This window comes from Pseudophryne corroboree, chromosome 6 (assembly GCF_028390025.1).
Source record: "Pseudophryne corroboree isolate aPseCor3 chromosome 6, aPseCor3.hap2, whole genome shotgun sequence".
NCBI lineage: Eukaryota > Metazoa > Chordata > Amphibia > Anura > Myobatrachidae > Pseudophryne > Pseudophryne corroboree.
Window position 1 is genome coordinate 535,552,513 of NC_086449.1, and position 24,404 is coordinate 535,576,916.

The window sequence follows — 24,404 nt, forward strand, 5'->3', positions numbered from 1 at the left end:
CAAATGCGCTCCCACTGCAAGTGCGCTGTGTGCCAGGCACACTAAGCACACACCTAGTTACGGCCCTGGTGGACGCATCAGGTTCTAGGCTGTCACGAAAAAATTGTATTGCCTGTTCCTGGTCCAGCCTCCCTAAAATTCACTGCTGATAGTAAAATTGAGACTACACTCAAATCATTGTACATAGCTGCTGGGGTGGCCCAAAGACCCACTATTGCATGTTTGTGGATCACAAAAGCCATTGCAAAATGGTCAGGTAACCTAATTGAGGGGTTAGATTCCTTGTCTAGGGGGGATGTTGTTTTACTCCTGCAGCATATACAGGACTCTGCAAACTTTATGGTGGAAGCCATAAAAGAGATAGGCTTGCTTAATGCACGCGCCACCGCTATGGCAGTGACGGAACGCAGGGGCTTGTGGCTACGCCAGTGGGCTGCTGACGCGGTCTCCATGAAAGGCATGGAAGGCCTTCCATTCACAGGAGAGACCTTGTTTGGAGATTAACTAGACAAATGGATCTCATAGTAACATAGTAACTAAGGTTGAATAAAGACAATTGTCCATCGAGTTCAACCTACTTGTGGTCTCCTATGCAGTCTTATTATAGGACTAGTTATTTTTATGTTAGGACTAGTTATATTAACTATAATGCGTGCCTACGCATCATAACCCTGAATATCTTTATCCAATAGGAATTTCTCTGACGTCCTAGTGGATGCTGGGAACTCCGTAAGGACCATGGGGAATAGACGGGCTCCGCAGGAGACTGGGCACTCTAAAAGAAAGATTAGGTACTATCTGGTGTGCACTGGCTCCTCCCTCTATGCCCCTTCTCCAGACCTCAGTTAGATTTCTGTGCCCGGCCGAGCTGGATGCACACTAGGGGCTCTCCTGAGCTCCTAGAAAGAAAGTTTATTTTAGGTTTTTTATTTTACAGTGAGACCTGCTGGCAACAGGCTCACTGCATCGAGGGACTAAGGGGAGAAGAAGCGAACCTACCTGCTTGCAGCTAGCTTGGGCTTCTTAGGCTACTGGACACCATTAGCTCCAGAGGGATCGACCGCATGGAACTGGCCTTGGTGTTCGTTCCCGGAGCCGCGCCGCCGTCCCCCTTACAGAGTCAGAAGCAAGAAGAGGTCCGGAAAATCGGCGGCAGAAGACATCAGTCTTCACCAAGGTAGCGCACAGCACTGCAGCTGTGCGCCATTGCTCCTCATACACACTTCACACTCCGGTCACTGAGGGTGCAGGGTGCAGGGCGCTGGGGGGGGGGTGCCCTGAGCAGCAATAAAAACACCTTGGCTGGCAAATATATCACAATATATAGCCTCAGAGGCTATATATGTGATAAATACCCCTGCCAGAATCCATTAAAAAGCGGGAGAAAAGTCAGCAAAAAAGGGGCGGAGCTATCTCCCTCAGCACACTGGCGCCATTTCTCCCTCACAGCTCCGCTGGAAGGAAGCTCCCTGGCTCTCCCCTGCAGTCTGCACTACAGAAAAGGGTAAAAAAGAGAGGTGGGGCACTAAATTTAGGCGCAGTAAATAAAATAGCAGCTATAGGGGACATAATTCAGTTAGTCCCTGCATTATATAGCGCTCTGGTGTGTGCTGGCATACTCTCACTCTGTCTCCCCAAAGGGCTTTTGTGGGGTCCTGTCCTCAGTCAGAGCATTCCCTGTGTGTGTGCGGTGTGTCGGTACGGCTGTGTCGACATGTTTGATGAGGAAAATTATGTGGAGGCGGAGCAGATGCCTATAGAAGTGATGTCACCCCCTGCGGGGCAGACACCTGAGTGGATGGTCTTATGGAAGGAATTACGTGCAAGTGTCTCCTTACACAAAAAATTTGACGACATGCCAAATGCGGGACAGCCGGCTTCTCAGCTCGTGCCCAGGCGTCTCAAAGGCCATCAGGGGCTCTAAAACGCCCGCTACCTCAGATGGCAGACGCAGATGTCGACACGGATACTGATACCAGTGTCGACGACGATGAGTCTAATCTAATGTCCACTAAGGCCATTCGTTGCATGATTGAGGCAATGAAAGAGGTGTTACACATTTCTGATATAAACCCAGGTACCACTAATAAGGGTATTATGTTTGGGGAGAAAAAACTACCCGTAGTTTTTCCCCCATCGGAAGAATTAAATGAAGTGTGTGAAGAAGCGTGGGCTTTCCCCGATAAAAGATTGGTAATCTCTAAAAAGTTACTAATGGCGTTCCCTTTTCCGCCAGAGGATAGGGCACGTTGGGAAACGCCGCCTAGGGTGGATAAAGCGCTCACGCGTTTGTCAAAAAAGGTGGCACTACCGTCTCCGGATACGGCCGCCCTAAAGGAGCCTGCTGATAGAAAGCAGGAGGCGATCCTGAAGTCTGTATATACACACTCAGGCATTATACTGAGACCAGCGATTGCTTCGGCATGGATGTGCAGTGCTGCAGCTGCGTGGTCAGATTCCCTGTCGGAAAATATTGACACCTTAGACAGGGACACTATTCTGCTAACCGTAGAGCATATAAAAGACTCAGTCTTATACATGAGAGATGCACAGAGGGAGATCTGCCGGCTGGCATCAAAAATAAGTGCACTGTCCATCTCTGCTAGGAGAGGCTTATGGACTCGGCAGTGGACAGGGGATGCAGATTCGAAAAGGCACATGGAAGTTTTGCCTTATAAGGGTGAGGAGTTATTCGGGGATGGTCTCTCAGACCTAGTTTCCACAGCAACAGCTGGGAAGTCAGCATTTTTGCCCCATGTTCCCTCACAGCCTAAGAAAGCACCGTATTATCAGGTACAGTCCTTTCGACCCCAGAAAAACAGGCGGGGAAAAGGCGGGTCCTTTCTGTCCAGAGGCAGAGGTAGGGGAAAAAAGCTGCAACAAACAGCAGGTTCCCAGGAACAAAAGTCCTCCCCCGCTTCTTCCAAGTCCGCCGCATGATGGTGGGGCTCCACAGGCGGAGCCAGGTACGGTGGGGGGCCGCCCCAAAAATTTCAGCGATCAGTGGGCTCGCTCACAGGTGGATCCCTGGATCCTTCAGGTAGTATCTCAGGGGTACAAGCTGGAATTCGAGGCGTCTCCCCCCCCGCCGTTTCCTCAAATCTGCCTTGCCGACAACTCCCTCGGGCAGGGAGGCTGTGCTAGAGGCAATTCACAAGCTGTATTCCCAGCAGGTGATAGTCAAGGTGCCCCTACTTCAACAAGGACGGGGTTACTATTCCACTCTGTTTGTGGCACCGAAACCGGACGGTTCGGTGAGACCCATTTTAAATTTGAAATCCTTGAACACATACATAAAAAAATTCAAGTTCAAGATGGAATCGCTCAGGGCGGTTATTGCAAGCCTGGAGGAGGGGGATTACATGGTATCCCTGGACATCAAGGATGCTTACCTACATGTCTCCATTTACCTTCTTCACCAGGAGCACCTCAGATTTGTGGTACAGGATTGCCATTACCAATTCCAAACACTGCCGTTTGGACTGTCCACGGCACCGAAGGTCTTTACCAAGGTAATGGCAGAAATGATGATACTCCTTCGAAAAAAGGGAGTTTTAATTATCCCGTACTTGGACGATCTCCTTATAAAGGCGAGGTCCAAGGAACAGTTGTTGGTCGGAGTAGCACTATCTCGGGAAGTGCTACAACAGCACGGATGGATTCTAAACATTCCAAAGTCACAGCTGGTCCCTACCACACGCCTACTGTTCCTGGGGATGGTTCTGGACACAGAACAGAAAAAAGTGTTTCTCCCGCAGGAGAAAGCCAAGGAGCTGTCATCTCTAGTCAGAGACCTCCTGAAACCAAAACGGGTATCGGTGCATCACTGCACACGAGTCCTGGGAAAAATGGTAGCTTCTTACGAAGCAATTCCATTCGGCAGGTTCCATGCAAGAACTTTTCAGTGGGACCTCTTGGACAAGTGGTCGGGATCGCATCTTCAGATGCATCGGCTGATAACCCTGTCTCCAAGGACCAGGGTATCTCTACTGTGGTGGCTGCAGAGTGCTCATCTTCTAGAGGGCCGCAGATTCGGCATACAGGACTGGGTCCTGGTGACCACGGATGCCAGCCTTCGGGGCTGGGGGGCAGTCACACAGGGAAGAAATTTCCAAGGACTTTGGTCAAGTCAGGAGTCGTCCCTACACATAAATATTCTGGAACTGAGTGCCATTTACAATGCCCTAAGTCAGGCAAGACCCCTGCTTCAGTACTGATCCAATCAAACAACATCACGGCAGTCGCCCATGTAAACCGACAGGGCGGCACAAGAAGCAGGATGGCGATGGCAGAAGCCACAAGGATTCTCCGATGGGCGGAAAATCACGTCTTAGCACTGTCAGCAGTGTTCATTTCGGGAGTGGACAACTGGGAAGCAGACTTCCTCAGCAGACACGACCTACACCCGGGAGAGTGGGGACTTCATCCAGAAGTCTTCCAACTGTTGGTAAACCGTTGGGAAAGGCCACAGGTGGACATGATGGCGTCCCGCCTCAACAAAAAGCTAAAGAGATATTGCGCCAGGTCAAGGGACCCTCGGGCGATAGCTGTGGACGCTCTGGTGACACCGTGGGTGTACCGGTGGGTTTATGTGTTCCCTCCTCTGCCTCTCATACCAAAGGTACTGAGAATAATAAGAAGGCGAGGAGTAAGAACGATACTCGTGGTTCCGGATTGGCCAAGAAGAGCTTGGTACCCAGAACTTCAAGAAATGATATCAGAGGACCCATGGCCTCTACCGCTCAGACAGGATCTGCTACAGCAGGGGCCCTGTCTGTTCCAAGACTTACCGTGGCTGCGTTTGACGGCATGGCGGTTGAATTCCGGATCCTAAAGGAAAAGGGCTTTCCGGAGGAAGTCATTCCTACGCTAATAAAAGCCAGGAAAGAAGTAACCGCAAACCATTATCACCGTATTTGGCGAAAATATGTTGCGTGGTGTGAGGCCAGGAAGGCCCCTACAGAGGAATTTCAGCTGGGTCGTTTTCTGCACTTCCTACAGTCGGGAGTGACTATGGGCCTAAAATTGGGTTCCATTAAGGTCCAGATTTCGGCTCTGTCGATTTTCTTCCAGAAAGAACTGGCTTCACTGCTTAAAGTTCAGACTTTTGTAAAGGGAGTGCTACATATTCAGCCCCCTTTTGTGCCTCCTGTGGCACCTTGGGATCTCAGTTTCCTGAAATCACATTGGTTTGAGCCACTTAAAACTGTGGATCTGAAATATCTCACGTGGAAAGTGGTCATGTTATTGGCCTTGGCTTCGGCCAGGCGGGTGTCAGAATTGGCGGCTTTGTCTTGTAAAAGCCCTTATCTGATTTTCCATATGGATAGGGCAGAATTGAGGACTCGTCCCCATTTTCTCCCTAAGGTGGTATCAGCTTTTCACTTGAACCAACCTATTGTAGTGCCTGCGGCTACTAGGGACTTGGAAGATTCCAAGTTACTGGACGTAGTCAGGGCCTTGAAAATTTATGTTTCCAGGACGGCTGGAGTCAGGAAAACCGACTCGCTTTTTATCCTGTATGCACCCAACAAAATAGGTGCTCCTGCTTCTAAGCAGACTATTGCTCGCTGGATTTGTAGCACAATTCAGCTGGCGCATTCTGCGGCTGGATTGCCGCATCCTAAATCAGTAAAAGCCCATTCCACAAGGAAGGTGGGCTCATCTTGGGCGGCTGCCCGAGGGGTCTCGGCTTTACAACTTTGCCGAGCTGCAACTTGGTCAGGGGCAAACACGTTTGCAAAATTCTACAAATTTGATACCCTGGCTGAGGAGGACCTTGAGTTCTCTCATTCGGTGCTGCAGAGTCATCCGCACTCTCCCGCCCGTTTGGGAGCTTTGGTATAATCCCCATGGTCCTTACGGAGTTCCCAGCATCCACTAGGACGTCAGAGAAAATAAGATTTTACTCACCGGTAAATCTATTTCTCGTAGTCCGTAGTGGATGCTGGGCGCCCATCCCAAGTGCGGATTGTCTGCAATACTTGTATATAGTTATTGTCTAACTAAAGGGTTATTTGTTGAGCCATCTGTTGAGAGGCTCAGTTATATTTCATACTGTTAACTGGGTATAGTATCACGAGTTATACGGTGTGATTGGTGTGGCTGGTATGAGTCTTACCCGGGATTCAAAATCCTTCCTTATTGTGTCAGCTCTTCCGGGCACAGTGTCCTAACTGAGGTCTGGAGGAGGGGCATAGAGGGAGGAGCCAGTGCACACCAGATAGTACCTAATCTTTCTTTTAGAGTGCCCAGTCTCCTGCGGAGCCCGTCTATTCCCCATGGTCCTTACGGAGTTCCCAGCATCCACTACGGACTACGAGAAATAGATTTACCGGTGAGTAAAATCTTATTTTATGTAACCCATTCTTAAAGGTGTTGACCGAGTCCGCTGTTACTACTCTCTTAGGCAGGGAATTCCAAACACGTATTGGGGGTAATTCCAAGTTGATCGCAGCAGGAATTTTGTTAGCAGTTGGGCAAAAACATGGGGTAAATTTACTAAGATTGGAGTTCTACTTAAGATGGGATGTTGCCCATAGCAACCAGTCAGATTCTACTTCTCATTTATCTAGCACCTTCTAGAAGATAAAACCTGGAATCTGATTGGTTGCTATGGGCAACATCCCATCTTAAGTAGAACTCCAATCTTAGTAAATTTACTCCCATGTGCACTGCAGGAGAGGCAGATTTAACATGTGCAGAGAGAGTTAGGTTTGGGTGTGGTGTGTTCAATCTGCAATCTAATTTGCAGTGTAAAAATAAAGCAGCCAGTATTTACCCTGCACAGAAACAAAATAACCCACCCAAATCTAACTATCTCTGCACATGTTATATCTGCCTCCCCTGCAGTGCACATGGTTTTGCCCAACTGCTAACAAAATTCCTGCTGCGATCAACTTGGAATTACCCCCATTGTCCTTACTGTGAAAAAACCTTTTCGCCTCAATGTGCGGAAACTCCTCTAACCTAAACGAGTGATTACTTGTCATCTGGGCTGATCTTATAGAAAACAGGTCACTCCCGAGATCTGTGTATTGACTCCTTATATATTTGTAGATGTTGATCATGTCCCCTCTTAGTCTCCTCTTTTCCAATGTAAACATGCCTAGCCTTGCAAGCCTTTCCTTGTATTCCAGCGTCTCCATGCCCTTGATTAGTTTGGTCGCCCGCCTCTGAACCTTTTCTATCTCCAGGATATCCTTTTTGTAATATGGTGCCCAAAATTGCACACAGTATTCAAGATGTGGCCTCACTAGTGATTTATATAATGGGAATATAATACTCTCGTCCCTTGCATCAATTCCCCGTTTTATGCTTGCTAATATCTTATTTCCCTTCTTTGCTGCACTCCTACTTTGGGTACTTCTGCTTAATTTGTGATCTATGTGAACTCCTAAGTCTTTTTCCAGTACAGAATCCCCTAGTATTACCCCATTTAGTATGTAGGTGTAATTTCTGGTCTTGCCCCCACAGTGCATTACCATACACTTGTCTGTGTTGAATCTCATTCTCCGTCTTGCTGCCCATGTTTCCAGTTTAATTAAGTCGTTCTGAAGAGACTCAGCATCCCCCTCCGTATTTATAACCTTACACAATTTGGTATCGTCTGTGAAAATTGACACCATGCTCTCTAGACCTACTGTTAGGTCGTTAATGAAAATGTTGAACAAAAGTGGTCCAAGTACAGACCCTTGTGGAACACCACTTAGTACTTTAGTCCAATTTGAAAATGATCCATTGACCACAACGCGCTGCTCCCTATTATCTAATAATTACTGACCCAAGTGCATATTGTGCTCCCTAGCCCTATTTCTTGTAGCTTATAAATAAGACGCATGTGTGGTACAGTGTCGAAAGCTTTGGCAAAGTCTAAAAAGATTACATCCACCTCCTTACCCTATCAAAGTTCGCACTTACTGTTTCATAAAAGCCAAGTAAGTTGGTTTGACATGATCTGTACTTCACAAATCCATGTTGGTTCCTTTTAATGACCTTGTTTGCTTCAAGGAACTTTTGATTACCGTCCCTTAGAATACCTTCCAATACTTTCCCCACTATAGATGTAAGACTAACAGGTCTATAATTAATTACCTGGTTCAGCTTTGCTCCCCTTTTTGAATATCGACACTACCTCCGCTATACGCCAGTCTTTGGGAACCATACTCGATTAAACCAAATCCATGAAGATCAAATATAGAGGTCTTGCTATTTCAGCGTGCAACTCCATAAGAACTCAGGTGATTTCCATCTGGACCAGGTGACTTATTAATCTTTAACTTTTTTAATCTGTCATAGACTACCTCCTCACATAAATAACATTTAGCAGTGGGACATTATCTTTGTTGAGATTTTGTGTTAGACCCAGCATTTGGTCCTCTCTGGTAAATACTCTTGAAAAAAACTTGTTTAGTTTGTTTGCTATGTCATTATCATTTTTGATTAAGACTCCCCTCTTGTCCTTTAAAGGGCCAAGTCTCTCTTGCTGTTGATGTACTTGAAATTTTTTGGGGGGATTCGCTTTGCTTTCCTTTGCTACTAGTTTTTCAGTTTCTACTTTAGCCGCTCTTATTCCTTTTTTGCATATTTTGTTACAGTCCTTATAGTGCTGGAATGACTCCGCATCCCCCTCAGATTTGTATTTTTTAAATGCTCGTCTTTTTTTTGTCCATTATTTCCTTTATATTTTTGTTAAACCACATTGGTTTGGGATTTTTATTCCTTTTTTTGCTGCTGGTGGTAATAAATTTACGAGTATTATTAATTAGCAGTGATTTTAATACATCCCATTTCTCTGTAGTATTTTTTCCTTGAAACAGAATTTCTCATTCAATGTCCCTTAATGCTTCCTTCATCATGTCAAAGTTGGCTTTGCTAAAGTTTAGAGTCCTAGTTAAGCCAGTATAGGACTGCTTATGAAAACTGATATTGAATGTGACCATATTGTGGTCGCTGTTGCCTATGGGCTCTCTTACTTCAATATTTGATACCAATTCCCCATTGTTAGTTAATACCAGGTCTAAGATTGCATTGTACCTAGTTAGTTCTTCGATTAATTGAACTAAGTCATTATCATTTAGTGTGTTTAAAAACATATTGCCCCTAGCAGTATCACATGAATTGATTTTCCAGTTTATCTCGGGATAGCTAAAGTCTCCCATCACTACTATGTCTCCTACTCCTGCTGCTCTTTCTATTTGATTCAGTAACAATTTCTCATCAGACACATTAATACCAGGCGGCCTGTAGCATAACCCTAATAATAACTTCTTTATATCTTTACCCTCGCATGCAATTTCTGCCCATAACGTCTCAATAGTATTTACAGTCCCTTCTTGAATATCTTCCCGTATAACAGGTTTTAGAAATGGCTTTACGTAAAGATCTACCTCTACACCCCGTTTATTTAGTCTGTCTCTCCTTTACAGCGTGTAACCCTCTAGATTGACTGTCCAATCGTGAAATTCGTCCCACCACGTTTCAGTAATGCCTATAATATCATATTCCTTGCTTGCTGCGAGGATTTCTAGTTCCCCTTTTTTTACCTGTAAGGCTTCTAACATTTACATACATACAGTTGAGATATGTATTTCCCCTTATGGTAGGGACATCATAATTCTTATGCAGCAAAGATGACCCGTAATCGTCAGTGGTTACTGTTATATTCTAACTCCCTTTTTATTTCCCATGTTACTACCCTTGCCGTCTGCTCTATTCCTCCCCCCTACTCCTTCCCCAGTTTTGTTCACTAACACCACCCCTGCTATTCTTACTGAATGACCCGTGATTTCTTGCTAAACCTTCCCCCCAGGCACCTAGTTTAAAATCTCCTCCAACCTTCTAACCATCCTTCCCCCCCCCCCCCCCCCCCCCCCCAGCACAGCTGCCCCCTCCTCATTCAGGTGCAGTCCATCACGACAAAAAAGATGGCGTCTGACTGAGAAGTCCGCCCAGTGTTCTAGGAACACAAACTCTTCTTTCCTGCACCAATCTCTAAGCCACACATTTACCTCCCTAATCTCCCTCTGCCTCCCGGGGCTAGAGCGTGGCACGGGTAATAATTCAGAGAATATTACTTTAGATGTCCTTGCCTTAGATCTCCACAGCTACTGCGGGTAAGTCTATGTATCTTCCTTCCGCAGCCCCCCCAACCAAGAAGACTTATTCAGCTTCTAAGTTACAGTCCTTTCGGACGGCCAAGTTCAAGGGCTAATCCAGAGATGCTTCTACGTCCTCCAGCGGCGCAAGAGGTAACCCACGCAAACCAGCAACTGCAGGTGCTCAGGAACAGAGCTCAGGCTCTGCTTCCTCAAAGACTTCAGCATGACGGTGGACTGCAATGCTTGGAAGGCTGTTAGGTGGGAACCCGCCTACAACTCTTCAGTCAGATCTGGTCATGTTCGTGCCGGGATCCCTGGGTCATAGATCTTATTTACCAGGGCTACAGACTGGAGTTCCAAAAGCTCCCACCTCACAGATTCTTCAAATCAGGCTTGCCAGTTTCACTAGAGGCAAGTATTACTTTACAGCATGCCATCCAAAAACTGGTACAGACTCGGGTCATTGTTCCAGTTCCACCTCATCTGTTCAACAAGGGATACTACTCTAAATTGTTCATAGTACCGAAACCGGACAGTTCGGTTTGACTGATTCTGAACCTCAAGTCTTTGAACCCAGACTTACGAGTGTTCATATTCAAGATGGAGTCTCTGAGAGCGGTAATCTCAGGTCTGGAGGAGGGGGAATTCCTAATGTCTCTGGATATCAAGGATGCGTACCTTCTCATTCCGATCTGGCTGCCTCATCAGACTTATCTACGGTTTGCATTGCAGAACGGTCACTACCAGTACCAGGCCCTGCCATTTGGTCTCTCCACGGCACTGTGGGTGTTCACCAAAGTGATGGCAGAGATGCTGTTTCTACTCCGCAAATATGGAGTTAACATAATTCCGTACCTGGACGATCTCCTGATAAAAGCACCGTCCAGTGAAAGGTTGCTGGACAGCATTGGTCTCTCAATCAAACTCCTCCAGGATCACGGGTGGATTTTGAATCTTCCAAAGTCTCACATAGAGCCAACAAGGAGGCTCCCATTCCTGGGAATGATACTGGACACGGAGTCGCAGAAAGTGTTCCTTCCGTTGGAGAAGGCATTGGTAATCCAGTCGATGGTTCGGGATGTCCTGAAGCCGACCCAGGTGTCAATGCATCTGTGCATTCACCTTCTGGGGAAAATGGTTGTCTCTTACGAGGCTCTTCAATAAGTAAGGTTTCACACACGACCCTTCCAGCTTGATCTGTTGGACAAATGGTCCGGATCGCATCTTCATATGCAGCAGAGGATCCGTCTGTCGCCAAAAGCCAGGATCTACCATCTGTGGTGGCTACAGACTTCTCACCTCGTCGATGGTCGGAGGTTCGGAATTCAGAACTGGAAGATGGTCAAGTCAGGAAGTCGTCCTTCCAATCAACATTCTGGAACTCAGGGCCATATACAACGCCCTTCTGCAGGCCTCACATCTTCTTCAAGATCGGGCCATTCAGGTCCAGTTGGACAATGTGACAGCGGCGACGTACATAAACCGACAGGGCGGAATGAAAAGCAGAGCAGCAATGTCAGAGGTGTCAAGAATTCTCCTCTGGGCAGAAAGAAACGCTGTGGCATTGTCAGCGGTCTTCATTCCGGGAGTAGACAACTGAGAAGCAGACATCCTCAGCAGACACGACCTGCACCTGGGGGAGTGGGGCCTTCATCCGCAAGTGTTCAGGTGCTTGACAAGTTGATGGGGATATCCACAAATTGACATGATGGCCTCTCGTCTCAACAAGAAGCTCAGGCGGTATTGTTCCAGGTCGAGAGACCCACAGGCAGTGGCGGTGGATGCCTTGACTACTCTGTGTGTCTATCAGATGGTGTATATGTGTTTCCTCCACTTCCTCTGATCCCAAGAATTCTAAAGAGAATAAAAAGGGTTCAAGCAATATTCATTGCTCCGGACTGGCCAAGAAGGGCCTAGTATGCGGACCTTCTGGAGATGCTCTTCGAAGATCCGTGGCCTCTACCTCTTCGTGAGGATCTTCTGCAACAGGGCCCGTTCGTCTTTCAGGACTTACCACGGCTACGTTTGACGTCATGGAAGTTGAACGGCTGATTTTAGCCAGGAGAGGGATTCCTCACAAGGTTATCTCAACTATGATCCAAGCCAAGAAGGGAGTAACGTCTAAGCATTACCATCGTATTTGAAAGAAATACATCTCTTGGTGTGAGAGCAGAATTTATTCTGCAATGGAATTTCATCTAGGACGTTTCCTGCTTTTTCTGCAGACAGGTGTGGCTGTTGGCCTACATCTTGGCTCCATAAAAGTCCAGATTTCGGCCTTGTCCATTTTCTTTCAGAAACAATTGGCTTCTCTCCCTGAGGTCCAGACGTTCTTGAAAGGGGTTCTGCACATCCAACCTCCCTTTGTGCCTCCCATGGCACCTTGGGATCTCAATGTGGTGCTGCAGTTCCTCCAATCGGACTGTTTTGAACCGTTACAGGAGGTGGATGTAAAATATCTTACGTGGAAGACCATCACACTGTTGGCTTTGTCTCACAAAAGTCCATATTTAATTTTCCATGATGACAGAGCTGAACTCAGTACTCGTCAGCAATTTCTTCCTAAAGTGGTGTCCGCATTTCACATCAACCAACCTATTGTGGTTCCGGTTGTCACCGACACCTCTGCTACTTCAAACTCTTTGGATGTTGTGAGGGCTTTGAAGGTGTGTGTAAAGCGAACAGCTCGTCACAGAAAATCTGACTTGCTGTTTGTTCTTTATGATCCTAATAAACTTGGGTGTCCTGCTTCAAAGCAGTCCATTACATGCTGGATCAGGCTTACTATTCAGCATGCTTATTCCACTGCAGGTTTGCTGTATCCAAAATCTGTACAGGCCCACTCTACTAGGTCGGTCGGTTCTTTCTGGGCGGCTGCCCGGGGTGTCTCGGCTTTACAGCTCTGCCGAGCAGCTACTTGGTCAGGTTTTAACAAGTTTGCTAAGTTCTACAAGTTCGATACTTTTGCCTCTGAGGACCTTCAGTTTGGTCAGTCAGTTCTGCGGGAACCTCAGCACTCTCCCACACGGTTTGGGAGCTTTGGTACATCCCCATGGTACTAAATGAACCCCAGTATCCTCTAGGATGTAAGAGAAAATAGGATTTTAATTACCTACCAGTAAATCCTTTTCTCGTAGTCCGTAGAGCATAGTGGGCGCCCGCCCGGTGCTTCATTATTCCTGCACTGTTACTTGGTTAAGTAATGTTGGTTCAACCATTGCTGTTCCTGTTTCAAGTCTGGTTAGCTTTGCTTTCCTCTTGTTGTGTGTGCTGCTTCGGAATCTCACTACTATCCTTATCTATCCTTCTCCAAAAGTATGTCCGTCTCCTCGGGCACAGTTTCCTAGATTGAGTCTGGTAGGAGGGCCACAGAGGGAGGAGAAAGCCCACACTATCAATTTCTTAAAGTGCCCATGGCTGCTAGTGGACCCGTCTATACCCATGGTACTAAATGGACCCCAGTATCCTCTACGGACTACGAGAAAAGGATTTACCGGTAGGTAATTAAAATCCTATTTTCTTTCTTTTTGGGAATTGAATGTCTTTTTGGTGTAAGATTCTGTATAGAGGAAAGAACAAGGCAGCAGGAACAGACTGCAGGACCCCCATGGAGTATAAATCAGGGGTGGAAGCTGTGTAGTAGGGATGCCGTCGGTCATGTGACTGATACTGGAATTCTGACACCACTTAGGAGATCGGCGCCGGATCACCAATAGCTGACATCCCGAAGGTGAGTATTGGGGTACAGGTTAGGGCTAGGACTTGTGGGAGAGATGGGGCGGGGGGGAGTTTAGGGTTTGACATGGGGGGTGGGGTTAGCCACGGCCGACACCCCTAGGGGTTTAGTCCTAGCCGCCACCCCCCGACGTTTAGGTTTAGGGTAGGGGCCATGTGGGAAGGATCTTCGATGTCTGGATGCCGCTGTTGGTTACCGGCATCCCGACCGCCAGGATACAGTATGTATTCCATGTAGTATGTTTCTTTATTCATTGTCTAAGTTTTAGGCAAAGATCCTGCCAGAAAGTGTTTTTTTTTTTTTTTTTTCTTTATAACCGAGTTTGTGATGGACTATTTTTCTCACTGGTTGCTGTGTAACAGTGATTGTTATATATTTTCCTTCTCCAGACAATGAATTTGTATGTGATTCATAAAGACATTATCTCCGCAGTTTGGTTACATTGGTCATAACAATAATCTAGATGTTTTATTTGTTCTTGTATTACAGACTCCGGGCAGAGTTGGCTCTCAGAATTCTGAATCGGACTCATCCGCAACCCCAGGGAACACGGTTAACAATGAAAGTACCTCAGAGGTAAAGTACTGTGCTAGTTTGCTTTGCCTGTCCAGCTTAAGCTGGGTAGACTCTGGGTAATATATCAGTGGATATATTAAGAGCCAGTTGGCCCAAGCCGATATGTATATGAAGTTCTATATCTGGCTGTGTGTACTGGCACTTTGCACTTGCCACGGGGACTGAAGTCAAAGCTGGGCAGCCCAGCTAAGACGTCAGGACGACACAACTTACTTGCCTAAATTGACGGCGTGCCAGCTGTCAAGTCACCCAGGTTGTACCCAGCTTAAGATGTAGGTTGCTAAACCCCTGCTCTGTCAAGCTCTGGCACTCAATGTTGTGTTATTGCATTGTATGCTTACTGTACATTTGATTGTGTGTTTATATACTAATCGCTTCAATTAAATTATGAAGATGCCTGTGTAATAAAGTATTGTTTTGAATATTCTATTGTTTTATTTAATTTTTTTTATAAATGTAAGTTGAATAGTTTTACAGGGTTCAGTATGGGATCCTGATGGAGAGCGCAGTGTGTCCCCTCGTGGGCTCACTTTGCTTGCCATGCTTCGGACCTGGGGGCGAGTTGTGCTCGCCACACTAATTTATTCCCACTCGGGGGCATTCCGACCGCCAGGTTTCCCTTGGCTGTTGGGATTCCGGTGTCGGTATCTTGACCGCTGGGATGTCAACAGCAGGGAAACTAACTGCTTCCTGTTTTACAGTATCTGACACATTTTTAGTTTACAACAGAAGTATAGAGAAAATACATTGTTAAAGGGAAACACATAGAAAAAGCAAATCTATAGCTGTTTTAGAAATGTAACAAAACTGTTATGACTTGACAAATACTAGGACATATGACTTGAGCAAGGTGACCTGAGACCAAGCCTTAAATGCATGCCTTTTAAAGACTAGTTACATACCTTGGACCAAATGTAATAGAGTGAGAGTTTCAAAAAGTGAGAGATTTGGTAAGGGTTTGCATTTTTTTATTTTTTTTAAGTGGCAATCATTTACACAGCAAGATCAACCTGGTTTTGCAGTGTAAATGATTGCCACTTTAACAAAAAATGAAAAACCTTACCAAATCTTTCACTCTATTACATTTGGCCCCATAAGTGTATGTGTGCAAGTTTTTTGAGGCCTCTATGCACAGTGCAGAGGGAGCCTTGGTTGGGGGTCCACTGCACTGTGTTGGCATTGGTGTTGGGGCTCTGGACAATGTGGGAGTACAATGTACAGTAGGGGCCGAATAACATGGCTGGAGTTTTCCCAAGTATTGTTTGCTGTGTGAGAGCATTGGAGGGGGCTTGGTACTGCTGCAGTCTTAGCAGTGGCCTTTTTCCAGGTTGGAGGTGCCGGAGGGGGGGCTGTGGCATTGCTGGAGTCCTGGCAGGGACACTGCGCAGTGTGGGTGCATCAGAGAGGTGCTGTGGTACTGCTGTAGCCTTAGCAGATTCTCTCTACAGTGTGTCTTGGCAGATGCAGGGTGGGGGCATGTGCAGTGCAATGACAATGTAATGTGGTAGTATCAGCGGGGGAGCTGTGATATTGCTGGTATCTTGGCAGGTACACTGTGCAGCAGGGTTGTGGGGAAAAAAAAATATTGGGGTTTAATCCATTTTATTTTTTATTTTTTTTGCATTAATGTTTTAATGGAAAAAATAATAATCCTGCTTATTATGTTAATACTGTGAAACACTGCTATGTATTAGAAACTATGTTTTAATGCTTTCTAACATCAGCAATCCAAAGTTATTAGGTTTTGATATGATTTATTTTGCATCTTTCAATAAAACCTGTTTTTTTACTGATTATTGTTCCTATTCCTAATATATGTAGACAGACTAAACATTAAAACATATAAAAGGACACTTTGAGATATATCAATTTAAAAATAAGAATACGTTAATATTAAGCATTAACACTATTTATAACGTTTTATAATAAATCTGAATAGTAATACAAAATGGAAAATGCAAAAGCACTTTTCAGAGAAACCCACACACACAAAAGGAGTTAAGCATTTGCACTGGGCATGCCACTGACATTAAACATTTTGAATAAAAACACTAGTTTAGAGGCCTTTTCAGTTCCCAGTCTGTTTTTAAAGCTTCAAATGACCTAAGCCAAAAGAAAAAAAGTTTTGAACTGAAATAAACTTGAAGGAGATAAAACCATGAGGTGTTTCTCTGTGTATTGCCTCTTTACTGTGTTTGAGTTGTTTACCTTTTTATTATTATTATTATTTATTTATTATGTTAGTTGGGGTTTTCTCCTGTCCTATAGGATTGTTAGGGGAGGAGTTTGTGCGGTCTTAGCTGATGCTAGGCAGACTTAGTACCTCTCTGATCTGGTTCACCTTCTTGATTTCTCGTGTGTGTTTGAATTTACTGCATTGGTTCAGCTCACTTAAATGAAGACCACAAGCAACAAGAATGTGAAATAATACAAGAGGGATTCGCTTATAAGAGAAATTTTTTTTTTTTTTAAAGTGTTACGGCGCTGTGACTGTAGTCACAGGATAATAAATGTTTTTGTTTAAAAAAATAAATAAATTTGGTTTAAACCAACCAACCCTGCTGTGCAGTGTGGAGTATCAGAGGGAGTCCGTGTAACTGCTGAAGTTTTGCAAGGGCCCTGTGCAGTGTTGGAATAAGACTCTGTTGCCTTAGAAAGGATCCCATACAATGTGGGAGCATTGGGTGGGGCATGTGGGGTGTAGTATTGTATGCCGGCGGCCAGGCTCCCGGCGACCAGCATACCGGCGCCGGGAGCCCGACCGCCGGCATACCGACAGCGTGGCGAGCGCAAATGAGCCCTTTGTGGGCTCGCTGCGCTCGCCACGCTGCGGGCACGGTGGCGCGCTACGCACGCCATGCTATTTTATGCTCCCTCCAGGGGGGTCGTGGACCCCCATGAGGGAGAAAAAGTGTCGGTATGCCGGCTGTCGGGATTCCGGCGCCGGTGTACTGTGCGCCGGGATCCTGACAGTTGGCATACTGAAGACCACCCGGCATGTGTACTATTGGTGACTTGGTTAAGGCTTATTGTAGGTAGACGTTCCTTTTTTTTATATTTGTTTTATTAATTTAGATTGTAATATATCCATGACCACTGAGACTGGCTATAAACGTTTATTTCTTTGACTTAAGATGTCTTTCTTTTATTATAGATCTTGTTTTACAATTACTCATTGATATCTCAGAAGTTGCAAATGTTTTAAGGGGGGTACTCACGGAGCGATATTCTAAGCAATCTGACTAGATTGCTTAGAATACCGGCATGATCGCTCCGTGTGTAGCCCCCTCAGCGATAGCGATGCGCGGCCCCGCACATCGCTATCGCTGCTGCTAGATTGGCCTGCATGCAGGCCAATCTAGCGGGTCGCTCACTTCACCCGCTGGGTGAAGTGAGCGGCCCCCCCATCTCCCCCCGCACGCTCAGCACAGATCGCGCTGTGCTGAGCGGCGGGAGAGATGTGTGCTGAGCGGTTCGCTCAGCACACATCTCTCCTGCATCGGCCCGTCTATATGGGCCTTTAGAGTTTCTGCTGTATTCCTTAACTTGCAAAACCAGCTTGTTGGGGTAAATGGTGTTCTGGTGAAAACAATTCTCTGTAATTGCTTGAATATATCATATAAAATGATTTTGGAATGGTACTTATATATTCCTTAAAGATTGTCATTCCACAGGGGTTCATCTGTCCTGTTTGCATGGCCATGTTTGTCACTGCCCCTGAGCTCGCTGAGCATTACCAGAGTGAGCATGTGGACTCAGGAACACGGGAACAGCAGCCATCCAGTGACCTCCTAGATGTAACTGTGGGTCCCTTATGTTTCACAACTCAAATGGACTAGCTTCCCCTTGCTTTGGTGTGTTTAGATTCTCCATTCTTGAATCTCCTTAAAGATGCTAATGTAGCTTGGCACTATGTTAATTATAAAGCCCTGTTCTCTGCAGTGTACTCTTTCTACAGCTCTTTATCCTGCAGTCCTGCAAATAAAAATAAATATATATATATATATATATATATATATATATATATATATATATAAAATTGTTTTCAATGTTCTGTCTGTGACTGGCTTATATTCTCTCTCTGACTGCTTATTAATGTTGGTGTCGCATTGTAGACTTAGTGGAGTTACTGAACATTTCCATTGATTTAACTGTTGAGACCAAATGTAATTTATGTTTAAGGGACTTTGTTGTCCATCATTTTTATTTCTCTATGGATGATGCGTGTTCATTTCAACTTACAGATATCGCCTCATACATCTTTGTTGTTCACACCAAACAGTCCCTCTCGGCACGCCAGGTCGCGTGAGAGTCTCCTAGTGTCAGGCATCTTTTTTGCTGAAAGTGTCTTAGTCGCAATGCAATGTGACCAGGGTGCACGAGGAGACTGTGTTGATTAATTTAATATGACACTTCTATATCTGTGTGCGACTGATGGTGTCCACACATGGTGCGCTTATCACACGTGATTTCATCTTTTTAGTTCAAATCGCGTCTAGTTCAAATTGCACCATGTTTATTTTCCCTTGCGTTGCGATGCGCGCTCCCACGTAGTCAGCATCACAATATTGCAGTCAGTTATTTTTATACTACATCGCATACATTACATATTGTATTGTAGACAAAATCAGGTGTAGTTAAAATTGCATACCACTTAGTCCAAATCGCATAGCACACATTGTATAGGCTCAAACCGCACCTAGCACAGAGCTCACCATGTGTGGGTACCATAAGTCTTTGAATCTGTATACAATGTAGCAGCCGCAGCTTTATTCCAATACAAGTTCTGTTCTGCTCCGTATACAGACTCAGGGAGGAATTCAGTTAGGCCAGATAATTTTTGGGGTTTTTAAAAATGGGAATTTTTCAGCAATTAGTTTTTTTTTATGGGCATTCCAATTAGAGCCCATTTTAAGTGCTTGAAAAATTACCTGTTACGGCTAGATGCATCATCGCTTGGAAAGTGATAAAATGGAGAGTGAAAAAGTACCAGCCAATCGGGTACGAACTACCATGTTACAGGCTGTGTTTGAAAAATGGCAGTTAGGAGCTGATTGGCTGGTACTTTTTCACTCGTCATTTTATCAGTTTCCAAACGATGATGCATCTAGCCCATAGGATCCATTGTAAGTTTACGGACCAATGTGATTTTACTGCCGTAATTGTGAAAGCAGTGTGCTTATCAGTGGGGGTTGGGGGGGAGGGGGGGGGGGGGTTATGAGTGAATTCGGTGAAAAACATGAATTTAACTCTATGCAAAATGATTTTAGTAAAAATAAAAAAAAACTTAAAAAAAAATGTTTTTCAAACATTGATCGGGAACTGCATGACCATCGGTAACATCGCGACCATCACGATTTTACCTTTTAGAGCCCGGACATCCCGCATGTACACAAGGGGGACTGGGAGTGGCTTGGTAGGGCTGTTTTACACTTCCCCAGCGGGTGCTATTTGTCTGCAGCTGCTGGAGGAGGGGGTCTTGCCGTGCTGACCGATCAGCAATGACTCTGACAGTAGCAGCGGAGGGAAGTTTCTTTCCTGCTGCTGCTAACACTGTTTATCTGACTGGTCGCATCCTGTGCGACTAGGTCAGATAAAGCACTGCCTGGTGTGGTCGCATCTGATGCGACCATGCCAGGCAAGTGGTTAATGGGCCTGCTAAGTAATCCTCATTGCATGGCATATCATTTGGGGTGAGGTGTTACTTTGCCAATCAGTATGGATTCCCTTGAAAAAAGGTGTTTTTATGTTTTAGTACAACAATTCATTTTTGAATTTCAACAGTTTGAAAATCATAAATTGCTTACTCTGTATAATCTTACTGTGCAGCATGATATTCATTCATGCATTTGTTCAGAATATTCATTTGTTCTTATCTGTGCAAATGTTCTTCTCTTAGTAGCCCTACACACTGGCCGATTTGCCGCCGAGGTGCCCGATGGCCCAGACCCTGTGGCGTTTGGGGGGGGGGGGGGGCTGGGGGGCAGTGAAGTTTCTTCACTCCCCCTGTTACCCGGCCCCATAGCCCTGCATGCTAATATGGACGATATTGTCCATATTGGCTTGCAGGCATAAATGAGCCAGCACCAACGATGAACAAGCGCGGGGCCGCGCATTGTTCATCGTTGGTGCATACACACTGGCCGATATGAACGATATGTCGTTCATTAATGAACGAGATCGTTCATATCGCTCAGTGTAATCAGTAAATGTGTAGGGCCCATTACATTATTAAGTTCCACATGCTCATCAGTAAAACAATGCAAGATATACATGAAGAGAATGGATTGTGGCAGATATTCGGTTTCAGCCATAATTGACTTTCTAGGTTCGCTCAGTCAGGGTGCGTCTGTGACCTGCTCAGTGCTCCCATTATCTGCCTTACGTAATACTCTTCTTTTCACTTCTGTTTTTAAGTTCATTCTCTTCCTACGGTAAAGAAAAGGGTGTGTGTGGGAAGATAGTCTTAATTTGTAGTCATGGTTTCCGGTTTGCCTGAAATCTGCAGCAGCACATCATTATGTTGCAGTAAAGGCCCATACACACTGGGCGATTTTGAGCTGAAAGCAGGTCACTTTTGGTGTGTTGAGCTGCTTTCAGCTCAAAGCCGCCCAGTGTGTATGCCCCGGCAATGTGTGCTGATGCGCGCTACCGCTTCATCGCTGGCAGCCGCCGTTCTTCTACTATTACCAGTAGATGAACGGCGGGGTGAGCGGCTTTCCATAGCGTTCTGCTATGAAAAGCCGCTCACCCCAACTGACAACGCTGGGCAGAGAGGAAAAGCGCTCAGTGTGTATGCACTGAGTGATTTTCAGGCCAGCAATGTCAGCAATCATCGCTATGCATACACGCTGGGCAAAAACGCTAAGTGTGTATGCACCTTAAGAAAGATGAGGTAGAAGGAGAAAGATTTAAGTTCCATCACCCTGATCTTACATTTATTAGGATATGGGTAAGATTGTTTAATGAGAATTGGGAGAGAATGGTTTGTCTTCATTCCAATCATTATTGAATAGGGTTGTAAACATTCACTTTCCCGAGGAGACTGAAATTGCTGTGTATCAATTGTGACAAGTTGTCCTTCCACAGTTAATAAAGTTTGTTCACCAACTGCAGATTATGCATACACGTAGCACATTTACATAATAGCCGACTCTTCATAATTGTTTCCATGGACACTTTGCTGCTGAGCTTGTGCATCAAAGCATGTCGCACATGATACTCGTGATCTTTGAGCACTGTAATTCCATTCATGACAAGTTTATTGAACTTTATTATAACATGATTGTTTTTTATTGATTCAGTAAACATTAACTTAGTGTCTAGAGCAGGGGTGGCAATTATTTCAGCCTGGGTCCATGTGACAAGTTTTAATAAACTGTTGAGGGCTGTACACAAAATATTTTTCATTACCATACTTATAAAATTTTGATGGTTTTTATTGTATGTATGTGTTATGCACACCAGTGCCTGCAGGAAAGTACTGGTGTCAGAACTGTTATGCACTCCAGTGTCTGCAGGAATGTACTGGTGTTTGAACTGTTATGCAAAACAAATGGACTCACAGACAAACTGGGGAATATTACATAACGTACACAGAAGGTAATAGGGTAACAAAATACACACAAAGTGAACAGAGAAGCCCAGAGGCTAAGGAACTGGGTATCTCCCTTGTATTAGAACTGCACAGATGGAAAAAGCAAGATGTTGTGTTTTAATACGTAGAGAACCCGAAATGCTGTTGCTAAGGGCAACAGCAAAACCCTAAAGGGTTACCAACGGGTGTGGCAGTAAACTCCTTGGTCAGAGATGGAATGATAGACACAAGGAGAGTCTCCACAATCCTATTTCTCACTTGCAGTGCACAGGTTTTAGCTTACTGCCACTAAACTGACCCCTGACACCTAGCACAGTGAGACAGGATTAGACAGGCAAGTCTTAGAATACAGCCGCAAACTTGCTAAGTTCACAGAGTAGAAACAGAACCCCAGCAAGCTAAACGACTGACTCCAGTCTTACTGCTAGGTCTGGATTGGCAGAGTGTAATACCAAATCCCCAGGCCTATTTGCAGTAAGCAACAAACAAATACAAAGCTACACAGTACTGGCTAACTTTCATGAACTGACTAACCAACAAAGATTCAGCAGCATCTGCTTACCCTGAAAAGAGGCCTTATAAAGCAGGTGCTGTCCACGCCCCACTCAGACCTCACAGACTGTGAGCACAAAAACCAGCACCGGATCCCCTGCCGTGCACAGAGCCTATAACCACTGCACAGCAAAAGACCCGAACCGGAGTATCAGCTGCGCTCAGGTTACTCCACTAGCACTTGTCTCCCGGTTGCCATGACGACGTGGCAGCACAGGGCAGGAGACCCTAACAGTACCCCCCCTCTGACGAGGGGTCAAAGAACCCCTACCACCGGGTTTATCGGGGAACTGCGAGAAGAAAGAGCGTATCAGTCTGGGGGCATGAAGATCACAACTGCGCACCCACGACCGCTCCTCCGGGCCATACCCCTTCCAGTGCACCAAAAATGACAGCCGACCCCGAACCACCTTGGAGTCAAGAATCCTTTCAACAACAAACTCCCTCTGGCCACGTATCAGAAGAGGGGAAGGTCTTCCACTGGAAGAAGGATTACTAATCGCCCGTTTTAAAAGGGAACAATGAAATGTTTTATTGATACCCAAAGAATGGGGCAGATCTAACTGAAATGCCACCGCATTGATAACCCTGGTGATCTTATAAGGGCCGATGAACCGGGGCCCTAACTTATGAGATGGCTGTCTCAACTTCAAATTCTTGGTAGACAACCAGACGAAGTCTCCTAATTTGAAGCTGCAGGGTCTTTTCCGCTTATCAAAAACCCTTTTGGTCACTAATGACACAGACACAAGGGCTTTCTTCACTTTCCGCCAAATACCTCTAAGGACCGAAACCACAGAGGAACCACCAGGCGTGGAGTCCAGGGGGTCAAAAGAATTGGCCTTAGGATGATGCCCATACACACAAAGGAAGGGAGAGATCCCTGTAGCAGAGTGAGCCGCGTTGTTATAGGCAAACTCCGCCATGGACAGATGAGCAACCCAGTCAGTCTGACACTTGGAGACATAACACCTGAGGAACTGCTCCAAGGACTGGTTCACCCTTTCAGTCTGCCCATTAGACTGCGGATGGTAGCCTGACGACAAGCTGACAGAAATCTGGAGATCGGAACAAAATGCCCTCCAGAATTTGGCCACAAACTGGGATCCGCGGTCAGAGACCACATCAAGTGGCAACCCGTGGAGACGCACAACATGCAGCATAAATAATTCAGACAGGCGTCTGGCTGATGGCAGCCCAACCAGTGGAACGAAGTGCGCCATCTTCGAAAACCTGTCAACGACAACCCAGATGGCTGTCATCCCCGAGGATTTGGGCAAGTCCACCACAAAATCCATTGAAATGTGGGTCCATGGCTTAGATGGGATAGAGAGTGGATGTAATGGGCCAACAGGAACCCCTCTAGGAGTCTTATTTCGGGCACAGATGTCACATGCCCGAACCCACTGATCCACATCCTTAGCCACCGAGGGCCACCACACCGCCCTAGATAGTAACTCCCGAGTTCTGGCAATACCCGGGTGAGCTGCCGACTTCTTGGCATGGAATTCCAGGAACACTCGCTGTCTTAACCTAGGAGGCACAAACAAAAGACCTACCGGAAGGTCTGGAGGTGCCTGCTCCTGTGCTCTAAGGACTAATGATAAGAGGTCCTGGGTAATGCCCACTTTAATACATGATGGGGAAACAATGGGCAACGGCTCCTCTGTGGTCTCCTGGATTGGAGCAAAACTCCGCGAGAGCGCATCAGCCTTGATGTTTTTTGACCCAGGGCGATATGTTATCAAAAAATTAAAGCGAGCAAAAAACAAAGCCCATCGTGCCTGCCTGGCATTGAGACGCTTCGCTGACTCTAAATATGCCAGATTCTTATGGTCAGTGA

At 45.8% G+C, this 24,404-nt stretch overlaps 1 protein-coding gene across 3 annotated transcripts in view; it reads left to right on the forward strand.

Moving 5' to 3' along the window:
• The window catches only part of EEA1 (early endosome antigen 1), a 328,705-nt gene that overhangs the window by 34,887 nt on the left and 269,414 nt on the right, over positions 1 to 24,404 (forward strand). For all 3 annotated transcript variants that reach the window (XM_063927628.1, XM_063927626.1, XM_063927625.1), the window contains exon 2: positions 14,326 to 14,412. In XM_063927628.1, the coding sequence (XP_063783698.1) occupies positions 14,326 to 14,412 (87 nt within the window). The remainder of the gene's footprint in view (positions 1 to 14,325; positions 14,413 to 24,404) is intronic.